The sequence below is a fragment of the Dreissena polymorpha genome, chromosome 6 (genome assembly GCF_020536995.1).
Source record: "Dreissena polymorpha isolate Duluth1 chromosome 6, UMN_Dpol_1.0, whole genome shotgun sequence".
In the NCBI taxonomy this organism is placed as follows: Eukaryota; Metazoa; Mollusca; class Bivalvia; order Myida; family Dreissenidae; genus Dreissena; species Dreissena polymorpha.
Window position 1 is genome coordinate 14,887,600 of NC_068360.1, and position 11,940 is coordinate 14,899,539.

The 11,940-nt window shown below is 33.0% G+C and overlaps 1 protein-coding gene and 1 long non-coding RNA gene across 2 annotated transcripts in view; both read left to right on the forward strand.

Annotated features, from left to right (window-relative positions):
• The window catches only part of LOC127835393 (glypican-5-like), a 104,458-nt gene extending 95,681 nt beyond the window's left edge, over window positions 1-8,777 (forward strand). Inside the window, exons 6-8 of the mRNA XM_052361804.1 lie at window positions 1,517-1,640; window positions 1,988-2,243; window positions 2,884-8,777. Coding sequence (XP_052217764.1) covers window positions 1,517-1,640; window positions 1,988-2,243; window positions 2,884-3,068 — 565 coding nt within the window. The 3' untranslated portion in view covers window positions 3,069-8,777. The remainder of the gene's footprint in view (window positions 1-1,516; window positions 1,641-1,987; window positions 2,244-2,883) is intronic.
• A 425-nt stretch (window positions 8,778-9,202) lies between these two features.
• On the forward strand, window positions 9,203-11,092 carry LOC127835396 (uncharacterized). Its single transcript, XR_008028509.1, has 2 exons — window positions 9,203-9,529; window positions 9,567-11,092. It is a non-coding gene; the product is annotated as an uncharacterized LOC127835396 (long non-coding RNA).
• The last annotated feature ends 848 nt before the right edge of the window (window positions 11,093-11,940 follow it).

Sequence of the window (11,940 nt, forward strand, 5' to 3'; positions counted from 1 at the left end):
CAGTTCTATAACTAGGTCACGGGTTCACATATTACGTTTTACACATTCAGCATGGTGTCCGCTTATTAATTCAAGTAGTTTTCATCCGATCTTCACCACACTTGGTCAGAAGTTGTATCTAGATGATGTGAAGGTCAAGTTCGAACATGGGCCATGCGGGGTAAAAACTGGTTTTCGTTGGAAACTTCCAATTGGGAATTATAAGATCCCTTTTGGAAAAAATATACACGTTTTACCATTGGGAATGGGGTCAAATTCTGAACCCAATTTGAACGAAAAAACAAACACTGAACTTCTCAAAAACTTCAGTGTTTTAGAGTATCTCTGTTGATTGGTCAGTCGTCATAAAATGTTTAAATTTTGTAGAGCAAACTGCATCCACATTTCTGAAGCAATTTAATAAAAACTTCAAAAATCTGTATGTTGTTGCAATGAGTTTGCAATTATCCACAAATTCCAGAGTTGTGTGCTCCTGAACCTAGCTGAGAGAGCGGCTCTGGCAAATTGGTCTTGTTTGCAACCTTCAAGCTCTTCTGTTGTTTTCTTAACTGAAAGAACGTAAGATGTATGTGGAACACGAAAGACATCATCAACCTAAATGTACATGCAGGGAAGGCTAATGACCTGCGTCTTGACACGAAAGTCACCATCTTGTTACATGACTGATTTGATCGTATTGTTGGACAAAAAGAATAACATGTACTTTCTTTTGCAACAAATGGATGAAAGAAGTAGATTCATGAATAGTAATGATTTCATTTGCATTCGCAGCTGGTTTATCAGGGTATTAATGGCCAGTCAAATGGTCACACACTCCAATTAGAATGACATGATATTTTAATGGAGCTGTAATTATTAGTTGTCATTCTTATGACCTTTAGTTTAGTTGGGGGGGGGGGGGTTACACCAATTTCGGCATGGGGCAAGGGCCCTTTGGATAGGGATAAATTATGTTGTTTTGTTCACAAATACTTTTCATATGAGAATCGAAGTTTTTTCAATATTAAAGCGTAGATTTCTCTATATAATTTATGTTATTTAAAAAAAATAATACTTTTTTAGATTAGGAATTTGGCTCCAAAGAAAAAAAACCACACTGTACATGTAGCTGTTTTCCTTGCGCAGCTGGTAGAAGGCTATACTATAAATTCAAGGATTGTGGGCTCCATTCCATACCCAGTCACATGATGATGACACGTGTGGGTATCGGCACTGAAATTATTTCTACTGATATTCTCCTCCTACCTTTGATTCAAGTGAGGCAGTTGTCAGTTACTGGCATAAGTATGCGCTTAGTACTGGAAAATTCGATTTCCAAGGATAAGTATAAGAAGATTAAATAGCCTATTGATCAAACTATTGATGTTGAAACAACAAATAATCCACTCAAACAAATGTGCGTAAAGTTTCATCCCAGATTAGCCTGTGCAGCCCCCACAGGCTTTTTAGGGACGACACTTTCTGCCTCAAATTACAGCTGTATTGCGTTAAACCCTAAACGCCTTTATCGCTTCAGGTACCTTCGGACTCCCGTTGAACTTGACATTCTTGAGCAGGCGCGCAACAACCCAGAGGTCAAGGTAACCCTTGTGCAACCCGACCTTAGACGGCTGAAGGAAAAACTGACCACTGTCAATCAGGTATAGAATAAGTATTAGGAAAAACTGACTACTTTCTATCAAGTATTAGAACAAATATATCCTGTTAAAATAAAAACATATTCAGATATCTGTATTTAGACTAAAGACATATTCGTTTACAGTGTGTGAAAAAATTTAATATTTTTATAAGTTTTTTTTATATATCTTTTGTGAATAGCAATTGACCGTCTTGTTAGTTTTCAAAATTTTGAGTCTGGCATCTGTATTTATGAGTTTCATTTACTGTATTGAACTGTCAGGATATCAAAAACAATCAATTTTCAATTTCATCTCATTGCTATTAAAATATTTCACTTGGTTGTGTAAATTATTAAATATTCTTCCAGATCTTGCAAACGCAAATGCACAAGAGTGAGAGATTCCGATACCGAGGCAGCATGATTTCAGACGACCCGATTGTTCTGGATTTTAGCGGCAACGACCCGAAGATCGGTAACGTGAACATCGAAGGGGGCACAACTCTGTTTGATGATGAGGACTTAAATGGGGATTACTTGTCTGGTAGCGGGAGTGGGACAGAAGATATTGACAGTACCATTGATACCAGCATCAAGCCTGATGTAGATGTTGTACTCGACAAAGGTATGAAGGGTTTTTTGGTAAAATTTTGTGCGAAAATGTGGCCCAATTCCCAATCTGTAAAAAGTGTATAATTACCAATTGATGCCCCCCCACTCATTTCATTGTTTGAATATATATATATATATATATATATATATATATATATAATAAAATTTGTAACATATTTAGGAGTATTTACTACTCTCCTGATAACATGTTATTGCATAACAAAGTGTTATAACTGATTGTTGTGCAATAGTTAATGGGAAACAACATAACACAAGTTTGGTGACTATGGTAAGAGTTCTTCCCCTTTTTAAATGTTTCCTCAAGATACTTAAAAATGTATACAGGTCTGATCTGAAAATGAAATATATGATGTGAAAATAAAAGACAGATAACAATAAATTAGACTAAACTCCTACAATTTTGGAATCAACATTTCATCACTGGGTAATGTATCATTGTCTGTAGCATATAGATGATATTTGTTCATTTCAGTGTTTTGGATTTTTATGTAGAATTTTTTTTAAAAGAATAATTTAAATAAATACAGGATGATTTTAAAGACGGCATTGAATAGATTTACAGATTTTCCTCTATTTTTGTGGAAAAAAAAAATCTTTCCAAGTGGCAACTTTTTTCACCCCAATTTTTGCAGGAAATGGTGGAAAGTATGACGTTAACCAAGGTGGGGAACTAGGCCAGGCCCCCAGAACCACACCTCGCCCCGCCCCAAGTAGTCAGCCACTTGACAGGAACAGCAGCGTACACGGCTCGCGGGCGTCAATTCTTGTACTCTTCATTGCCTTGTACGTCGCACATGTAGCCACTGGTCGCAGATAGTAACATGTTGTATTTGTTATGTTATATGGAAACGCTCTGATGTGTTAAGTTTGAAACAAAAGATGTGTATAATCATAATTATGCTTAAAGCAAAAGCTTTGATGTGTTTTGGATGTGTTTGATGAGGATTAAAAGAAAAGCAGTTATATGATAAAACTTTGATGCATTCTGGTGAAGTTGTATAGACTGGTAAACAAACAGTTTGGGATATTATGAGCTTTCATACAATATTAAAAAGGACTATAAATGATTTTTAATATTTGCAATAAGTTTTTTAATTAACATTTTTTTTTGTCCATCGAAGTAAATACTGTAAATGGCTATCTGTGATCATATTAAGGCATTTTTATGTAAACTAAGAACGTTTCACTAAAATAGATAATATTTTTATTTTAGACTATTGCCTTACGTGCTTAATTGAGTTTATTGGTGTTTAATATTATACATACTGTTGCAAGATTTCATTGAAGCATTCTTATTATTATCAATAATTGCAAAAAAAATGCCATTAGATTTAATTACCATCATTTATAGTTTGGTTTCATTTTTGGTAAACACAGTTTCATTTGATATCATAATTGACTGACGCTGTTTTTTTTTTGGGATCAATTCCTGCAGAGGGTGATTGTTCCATTTCAAACATACTGGTTAACATAGTTTATGGAGGAAATACACATATTTCTTGTTTACCTATTATTTTTCTTCATACGTATTGCATTGAACACGTAAATATGATCAATCATATTTGCTAATATAGTTTTATGTTTCCATATAATACTAGTATTAGGACTACTTGCTTCTGTCAAAACAAATTTTCTGCCAACTTTGGCAAATAAGTGGTAGAAAAAACAAAACACTTTTTATAAACTACTTCTGCTTACGGTACATATAAGATGCAGAAAAAGGTATATAATAAATGTATGATTACAATATTTATGAAGTCTTGGGAACTCCAGGCAAGGCTTTTTGTGTGTAAAAACTTCCAAAAACCAGCTCGACTGATTCGAGTTCTAGGAACACCATACTATCATAATATTAAATATAAATATATAGATATTGCATGGAAATATATCCATCATCTCATATCAGCATATAGACAGTTGGATGTGAAACGGTTGTATTTGAAAAAGAATTGATGAGTAGGTACAACATTTTAACACTGATTATTTGTTTGATGTTCATCACATCTATTGTAACCTCCTTATGGTGCATTGTAGCCTTCTCATGGTGCATTTTAGCCTCATGATGGTGCATTGTAACCTTCTGATGGTGCAGTTAAGAAGTGCTCTAAAATTAAAAGTGTGATAATTTTTAGCTGTATTGATTGTTTTAATATACTGACATCTTGATTTTTAATGAGCATATTTTACAAAAACAAATAACAACAATGTGTGTAATAATTGCAAGAACATAAGCAGAACAGAAAAAATCATCTGCAAGTAAAGGAAACTATCCAAAATACAAAATACAATCAATGTATTCTGTTGCAGTTGTATATACGCTAATAAATTGATAATTACATTCTGTGTTCGTATAAGTATTATAGATTTTGTGTAAATGTATTGTTATTTTTATATGTTACTTCTTTGATAAATTATTGTGTCAAACACAGTTATGTTTTTATTGGTTAAACTACAGTATGACTTTGTTTTTAACATTTTCATGTAAATCTAGTTGTATGTAGCCTGTTCTCATGGAGAGCCCTTACAAAATATTGTCTTAGTGCCCTTAGTTCCAGATCAGAAGCAAAGTGAAAATGGTTTTTTCTCTTTCCCACTTAGAAGCAAAGTAAAAATGGTTTTATCCCTTTCCAAATTACAAGCTAAGGGAAAAATGGCTATGTTTAAACAGCATACAACTAGAACAGCCTGCGAGTTACTCGCAATCTGTTCAGGTTTTATGCTGTTTGCGTAGGGTTAGAAAAAAGCCTTTTAAACTTGAATCTAGTAAGAAAGGTCTTTAATTAAATGTAAATTTATAACTGCGGAAAAATATGTATCAAAGTGGGTTATGTAACTACATGTAGCATAAATCCAGAACAGCTTGGGAGTATTTTGCAGTCTGTTATGGTTTTAGATTTTTGCTGCCCAGCAGTATCCGAGGAATGGAAATGAAGTTTTTTAAATCAAGTGTGGACGTTCCTTTACTAAATTAGATTTTTTAAGGGAAAATAAACGCTTACAATTCGTATCTGAGCGGGAAATGGTTAATTAAGTTGGCTTTATTTTTTAAAGGAAGCAACAGAAAGTTTCTCGCAGTTTCTAATGCTTTATAGTTTCACCTGAAGATGCGTACGTAAAATTTGTTTAATAATTTGTCTCTGAAACAATTGTTTTTATTATCAGAAGACATTTTTTGGTCTATATGAAAGGAATAACTTGGTTTGAAGAGCAAGGAAAGCAAACATAAAAGTTCGAAACAAAAAATGGCCTAGATGCCAGTACTTTAAAGTGTTATAAATATTGTGCATGTGTTGATGAAATATTTGCACATGATTTCCTCATTGAATAATGATACAAACTGTTGAATATATAGTTCTGTTTTTATGTTCAAAATATAAATTCAAAGGCCAGTTTTTTTTACTCAGGAAATTTTTCACTTGGCTTGTTTGTTCTATGTTCTTAATTTGAGCAATATCTAGATTTAGTAAGTTCAAAATAATACATTATATGTTTTAAAAGAAAACATTTGCTGTGAAATAGGACAATGCCGAAAGTAGACAAATAGTTGTTCTAAAATTAAATATAATGAGTGTGCTATAAGTGTGTCAAAGACACATTTAACTTTCAATGGATGACAATATGTCTTTCGCTGGTAAATTTTATATGAAAAAACACGGCAGTTAAATCAGCCGTAAAGATTCAGATATCGCTTCTATTTGTAATCTGCAATAAAATATCGACCAAAAGCATTGTGTCATGAATCACTAATACTTCACTTGCAATCTGTTATTAAATATTCACAAAAAACATAAAAATTTTGTCATGTAACAAGGGCGGCATGCACAAACCTTGTTTTTGAAGGTTTATTTAAGGAGTAACAAATACACATTTTTCTTCAAAGTAAAAAGTGTATAACACAAATCATATATAAACTAACATATTTTTGTGAACTATTTTTCAATACATGTACCAAGTAAACTCTTTGATGACAATAAACCAAAGAGACTTGGTAATGACGTTTGGTCCCAACATGGCAAATTTTCAGCTACAACTTTTGGCAATTGAAACAACAAAGCTGAAGAAAATTTGGACAAAAATATGTCATCATTTGGACAAAAATATGTAATCGTAAATTTGATTGTGTGATCAACGTGTCCACTTAAAAATCAAATTAAAACACCATTATTTTGAGAAAATCATAAAGTGTAAATTTGCCGCAGTGTGATTAAGGCATACTCTTTATTTTATTAGATTCAAGATTAAACATTCATGGTTTCCTACTAAACTCTGTGTCAAGTGTTCTAAATTCTTCATATTCAACTCCATTGTTTCATATTTTGTTATACATATGTATGTAACATAGTATTTTAGTTGTACTTTATGTTGCATGTATAGGCATATAATACCGACAATGTATTGAAATGAAATTTCAATGTGTACAAAGTTGTTGATTCACTCTTTTTTGCACTTGAACATTCAATGGTGTTTTTGTTACTGTTTCTTTTCTGTGATTGTTGAACATGCAAATGTTCATGTTGTTTTCCTAACAATGATCCTAGATCCCACAGCTATAGGAATTCTGCCATACTTATCTGTTACTTTATTAATGTGGATCCCACAGCTATAGGAATTCTGCCATACTTACCTGTTACTTTATTAATGTGGATCCCACAGCTATAGAAATTCAGCCATACTGATCTGTTACTTTATTAATGTGGATCTCACAGCTATAGGAATTCAGCCATACTGATCTGTTACTTTATTAATGTGGATCCCACAGCTATAGAAATTCAGCCATACTGATCTGTTACTTTATTAATGTGGATCCAACAGCTATAGGAATTCAGCCATACTGATCTGTTACTTTATTAATGTGGATCCCACAGCTATAGGAATTCAGCCATACTGATCTGTTACTTTATCAATGTGGATTCCACAGCTATAGGAATTCATCCATACTGATCTGTTACTTTATTAATGTGGATCCCACAGCTATAGGAGGTCAGCCATACTGATCTGTTACTTTATTAATGTGGATCCCACAGTATAGGAATTCAGCCTTCCTGATATGTTACTTTATTAATGTGGATCCCACAGCTATAGGAATTCAGCCATACTGATCTGTTACTTAATTAACAATAGGAGTGGTGCTGTGGGGCATGCGTTAAATGCATATGCCTAAAGTGCTTTTTCAGATTGGGCTTTTTAGATAATTGATTGTACAATTGTAATTAAAGCAGCCTTTGGTGAGTTTGGTTCATTATAAGGTGTTAATATTTACATTGCACAGCATGAAATTATTGTTGACATCTTGGACCATGTTCATCCAATCAAACCTTAGGCTTAAAAGATAATGAATAGACTTACACACATTATAAGATAATTTCTTGTATATATATATGCATGTATATCAGCTATCTATACTCGGTATGTCCTTATCAAGTTTTTCTTTGTAAGGAATGATTTCACTGTGTGTGGATCCTAACCTACTTAAGATCAACATAACACATATAAGCCAAGCCATGCTCTTGGAAAACATAGCTCACTACATGTGTGTTAACCCTTTCAGCGCGGGAACCGAATTTTGAAGGCCTTTGCAAACAGTTTGGATCCAGATGAGACGCCACAGAACGTGGCGTCTCATCAGGATCCAAACTGTTTGCTATTCTGATAGTATTCTTTGAAAAAAAAATCGAAATAAATGCTAATTTTAGAAATTCAGCAGACGACCTTATAGCCGATGACAAATTTCCCAGCATGCAAAGGGTTAAGTATCGTCCCAGATTAGCCTTTGCAGTCCACACAGGCTAGTCAGGGATGATGCTTTCAGCTTTTATGGAATTTTTCATTTGAAGAAAGCCTCTTCTAAAGGAAAAGGTCGCCGTGGTGTAGTGGATATGGTGTCTGCCTAGCGACATGGAGGTCACAGGTTTTATTCCCACTGTGGGATCGTTCTTTAGTTCTCCCCCAGAGACACCTAGTACTGGTTCTAGTCCCAGGAAACGGACTCAAGAGCGTATATATAAGCCTTAGGCTTTCGATGCAATCTAGGTAAAATAAATAAGTTGAAATTAAAGGAAAATGAAGTCTAGTCGGAAAATGTGGTCTCAGATCAGCCTGTGTAGACTTTGTCTCAGATCAGCCTGTGTAGACTTGGTCTCAGATCAGCCTGTGTAGACTTGGTCTCAGATCAGCCTGTGTAGACCTTGTCTCAGATCAGCCTGTGTAGACATGGTCTCAGATCAGCCTGTATAGACTTGGTCTCAGATCAGCCTGTGTAGACTTTGTCTAAGAACAGCCTGTGTAGACTTGGTCTCAGATCAGCCTGTGTAGACTTGGTCTCAGATCAGCCTGTGTAGACTTGGTCTCAGATCAGCCTGTGTAGACTTTTGAAGATGGATAAGGATATTGATATTTTTACTATTCTCATATTTTAGAACTATTGCAGTCAGTTTCTATAAGTGTTTTGGACAAAAGTACACTGGGCAAAAATTAGATCCATTAATGTTTTACTAAAATTGTATGTCAGTAAATGATAACAATATACCATATCTTGTTTGTTTGTTTGTGTTTGATTGATTGTTTGAATGTGGACATGTAGAACATGTGTCATTTGTGTAAAATGAAATCAGCTGATGTCTTTCATTTATCATTCATAATTATATTAATTACTATTTTGCATGCTTTGCTAAGATGGTGCAGAGTATATGACTGATGGATAAAACTGCATTCACTTCTAAAATTGTAAGAAAATTGATTATAAACTAATCATCAACTATATCCTAGGTCTGACTGTAAACTAATCATCAACTATATCCTAGGTCTGACTGTAAACTAATCATCAACTATAACCAAGTTTCTGACTGCAAACTATTCATCAACTATACCCTAGGTTTTTTACTTTAAACTAATCATCAACTATACACTAGGTTTCTAACTGTAAACTATTCATCAACTATACACTAGGTTTCTAAATGTAAACTATTCATCAACGATACACTAGGTTTCTAACTGTAAACTATTCATCAACTATACACTAGGTTTCTAACTGTAAACTATTCATCAACTATACACTAGGTTTCTAACTGTAAACTATTCATCAACTATACACTAGGTTTCTAACTGTAAACTATTCATCAACTATACACTAGGTTTCTAACTGTAAACTATTCATCAACTATACACTAGGTTTCTAACTGTAAACTATTCATCAACTATACACTAGGTTTCTAACTGTAAACTATTCATCAACTATACACTAGGTTTCTAACTGTAAACTATTCATCAACTATACACTAGGTTTCTAACTGTAAACTAATCATCAACTATACACTAGGTTTCTAACTGTAAACTATTCATCAACTATACACTAGGTTTCTAACTCTAAACTATTCATCAACTATACACTAGGTTTCTAACTCTAAACTATTCATCAACTATACACTAGGTTTCTAACTGTAAACTATTCATCAACTATACACTAGGTTTCTAACTGTAAACTATTCATCAACTATACACTAGGTTTCTAACTCTAAACTATTCATCAACTATACACTAGGTTTCTAACTCTAAACTATTCATCAACTATACACTAGGTTTCTAACTCTAAACTATTCATCAACTATACACTAGGTTTCTAACTCTAAACTATTCATCAACTATACACTAGGTTTCTAACTCTAAACTATTCATCAACTATACCCTTGATTTTTGAGATTACTATTCAACAACTACATGTAGGTCACAACTGATGATGCTAACATATCATTTTAATTTAAATGAAGCATTATTTTTTTGTCTGGACCTATGTTCTTATGGACTTCACTTCTGTTTTGTGATGCATTATTTGATTTAAAAAAAACACGCTTTTAGTGGTTTAAAAAAATCGTTTCCAGCTTTTATTCATTGTGTATTTGATTTTATTCTTGTTTAAAAAGTTAATGTTTTTAGACACTTTATAGTATATCTATAAAGCCACATGTTCACATGTCATATCTGTTAAGTCATATTTTAAACAGAAGAATGACGTTTTTTATCATAATGTTAATACAAGTCACAAACAAATATATCTTAAACGTGTTACATATGTTTGTATTACCAATTTATATTTGCAAGGAAGATAATAAAATGTTTTTTTTTCTTTTTTTATGATCTGTAAAACTGATTTTGTTGCCATACAAATGATAAAATATTGCATTATTTTTAGTTGATATTTCATTGTTTTTAATTTTCTTGCGTCAAAGTCAACATTTAAGAGTTTAAATGTGTTTAAGTTTCACTTTAGTTTGAATTAAAAAACTTAAGTAATTAATTAAATGCTGCTTAAAAATAATTTCAAGATAAATTCATTATGATCTTTTTTTCTACACATAAGTTTTTAATGAGGATTAATTATTTTTATAAAATTGAAGATTTTAATGGTTGTCTCTTAGAATTTATTACTTACAAAACTTTATATAAATTATATGTTTACAGAATATTTTTTAATTAAAGGAAAGGCTGCAAAATCATTATTATTCATGTGATATTAATTGTTGTGTATTTTGTGGGTGGAAAGAATCACCGATTTAACGCAAACACATAGGAAAATAACCACTTATTACTAAAAAAAAATTTGCAAAGTCTGAAATCCACGATCTTTATGTGTCCACGAAATTTTGATTTTCTGAAGAAAAAAAAAACACCTAAATTTTATGTTGACGAAGATAAATGATTTTACAGTAATAATTTGATCCGATTTGAAGAACTATTATTTTGAACCGCTTGTTTAAATATTAAATGTTGTGACAGTAAATTATTTCTTGTGCTATTATTAGTTTGTAATTACATGTACATTTGCAGTAAACAACAAAAAGAACATCATTCAATGTGTTATTATGAATTAAGCTTATTAATATAAAGTTATAAAAAAGCTTTGTTTTGTTATTTATCAATTTATCCTTTCCAACTTATTGAATAGACGTCTGGTGCTCTACTTGAGTCGTGTTTTGAGAAAACTGGGCATAATGTATGTGCGTAAAGTGTCGTCCCAGATTAGACACTACAGTTTTAGGACATTTTTCGTTTAAATGAAGTCAAATATCAAATTTGGGCGGAATGTGTTGTCCCTGTGCAGACTGCACAGGCTAATCTGGGACGACACTTAACGCACATGCATTATGCCCAGTTTTCTCAGAACAGGACTCAACTTCATGAAATGTTTGAGCCTTGTTCCTGGAGACTTGATGCATGTCCGCAGTGTCATTCCAGATTAGCCAGTGTAATCTGCACAGGCTAATCAGGGACAGCACTTTCCTGCTGGACAGTCCGACTGGATTTTCTTTAAGAGACTTATAAAATCTATGAAGTGGGAGGGTATCCCTGATTAGCCTGTGTGGACTGCACAGGCTAATCTTAGACATTTTTCGCACATGCATTAGGCCCTGTTTTTCCTGAGTCAGGTTTGTTTTACAAAAAATGCAGTTTCCCTTAACCCTTTGCATGCTGGGATATTTGTCGTCTGCTAAAATGTCGTCTGCTGATTTTCTAAAATTAGCCATTTCTTCGATTTTTCTCAAACAATACTATCAGAATAGCAAACAGTTTAGATCCTGATGTTCGGTGGCGTCTCATCTGGATCAAAACTGTTTGCAAAGGCCTTCAAAATTCGGTTCCAGCGCTTAAAGGGTTAACTTTCTATGCACATTTCATGGTTGTACCTCTACAGGGAA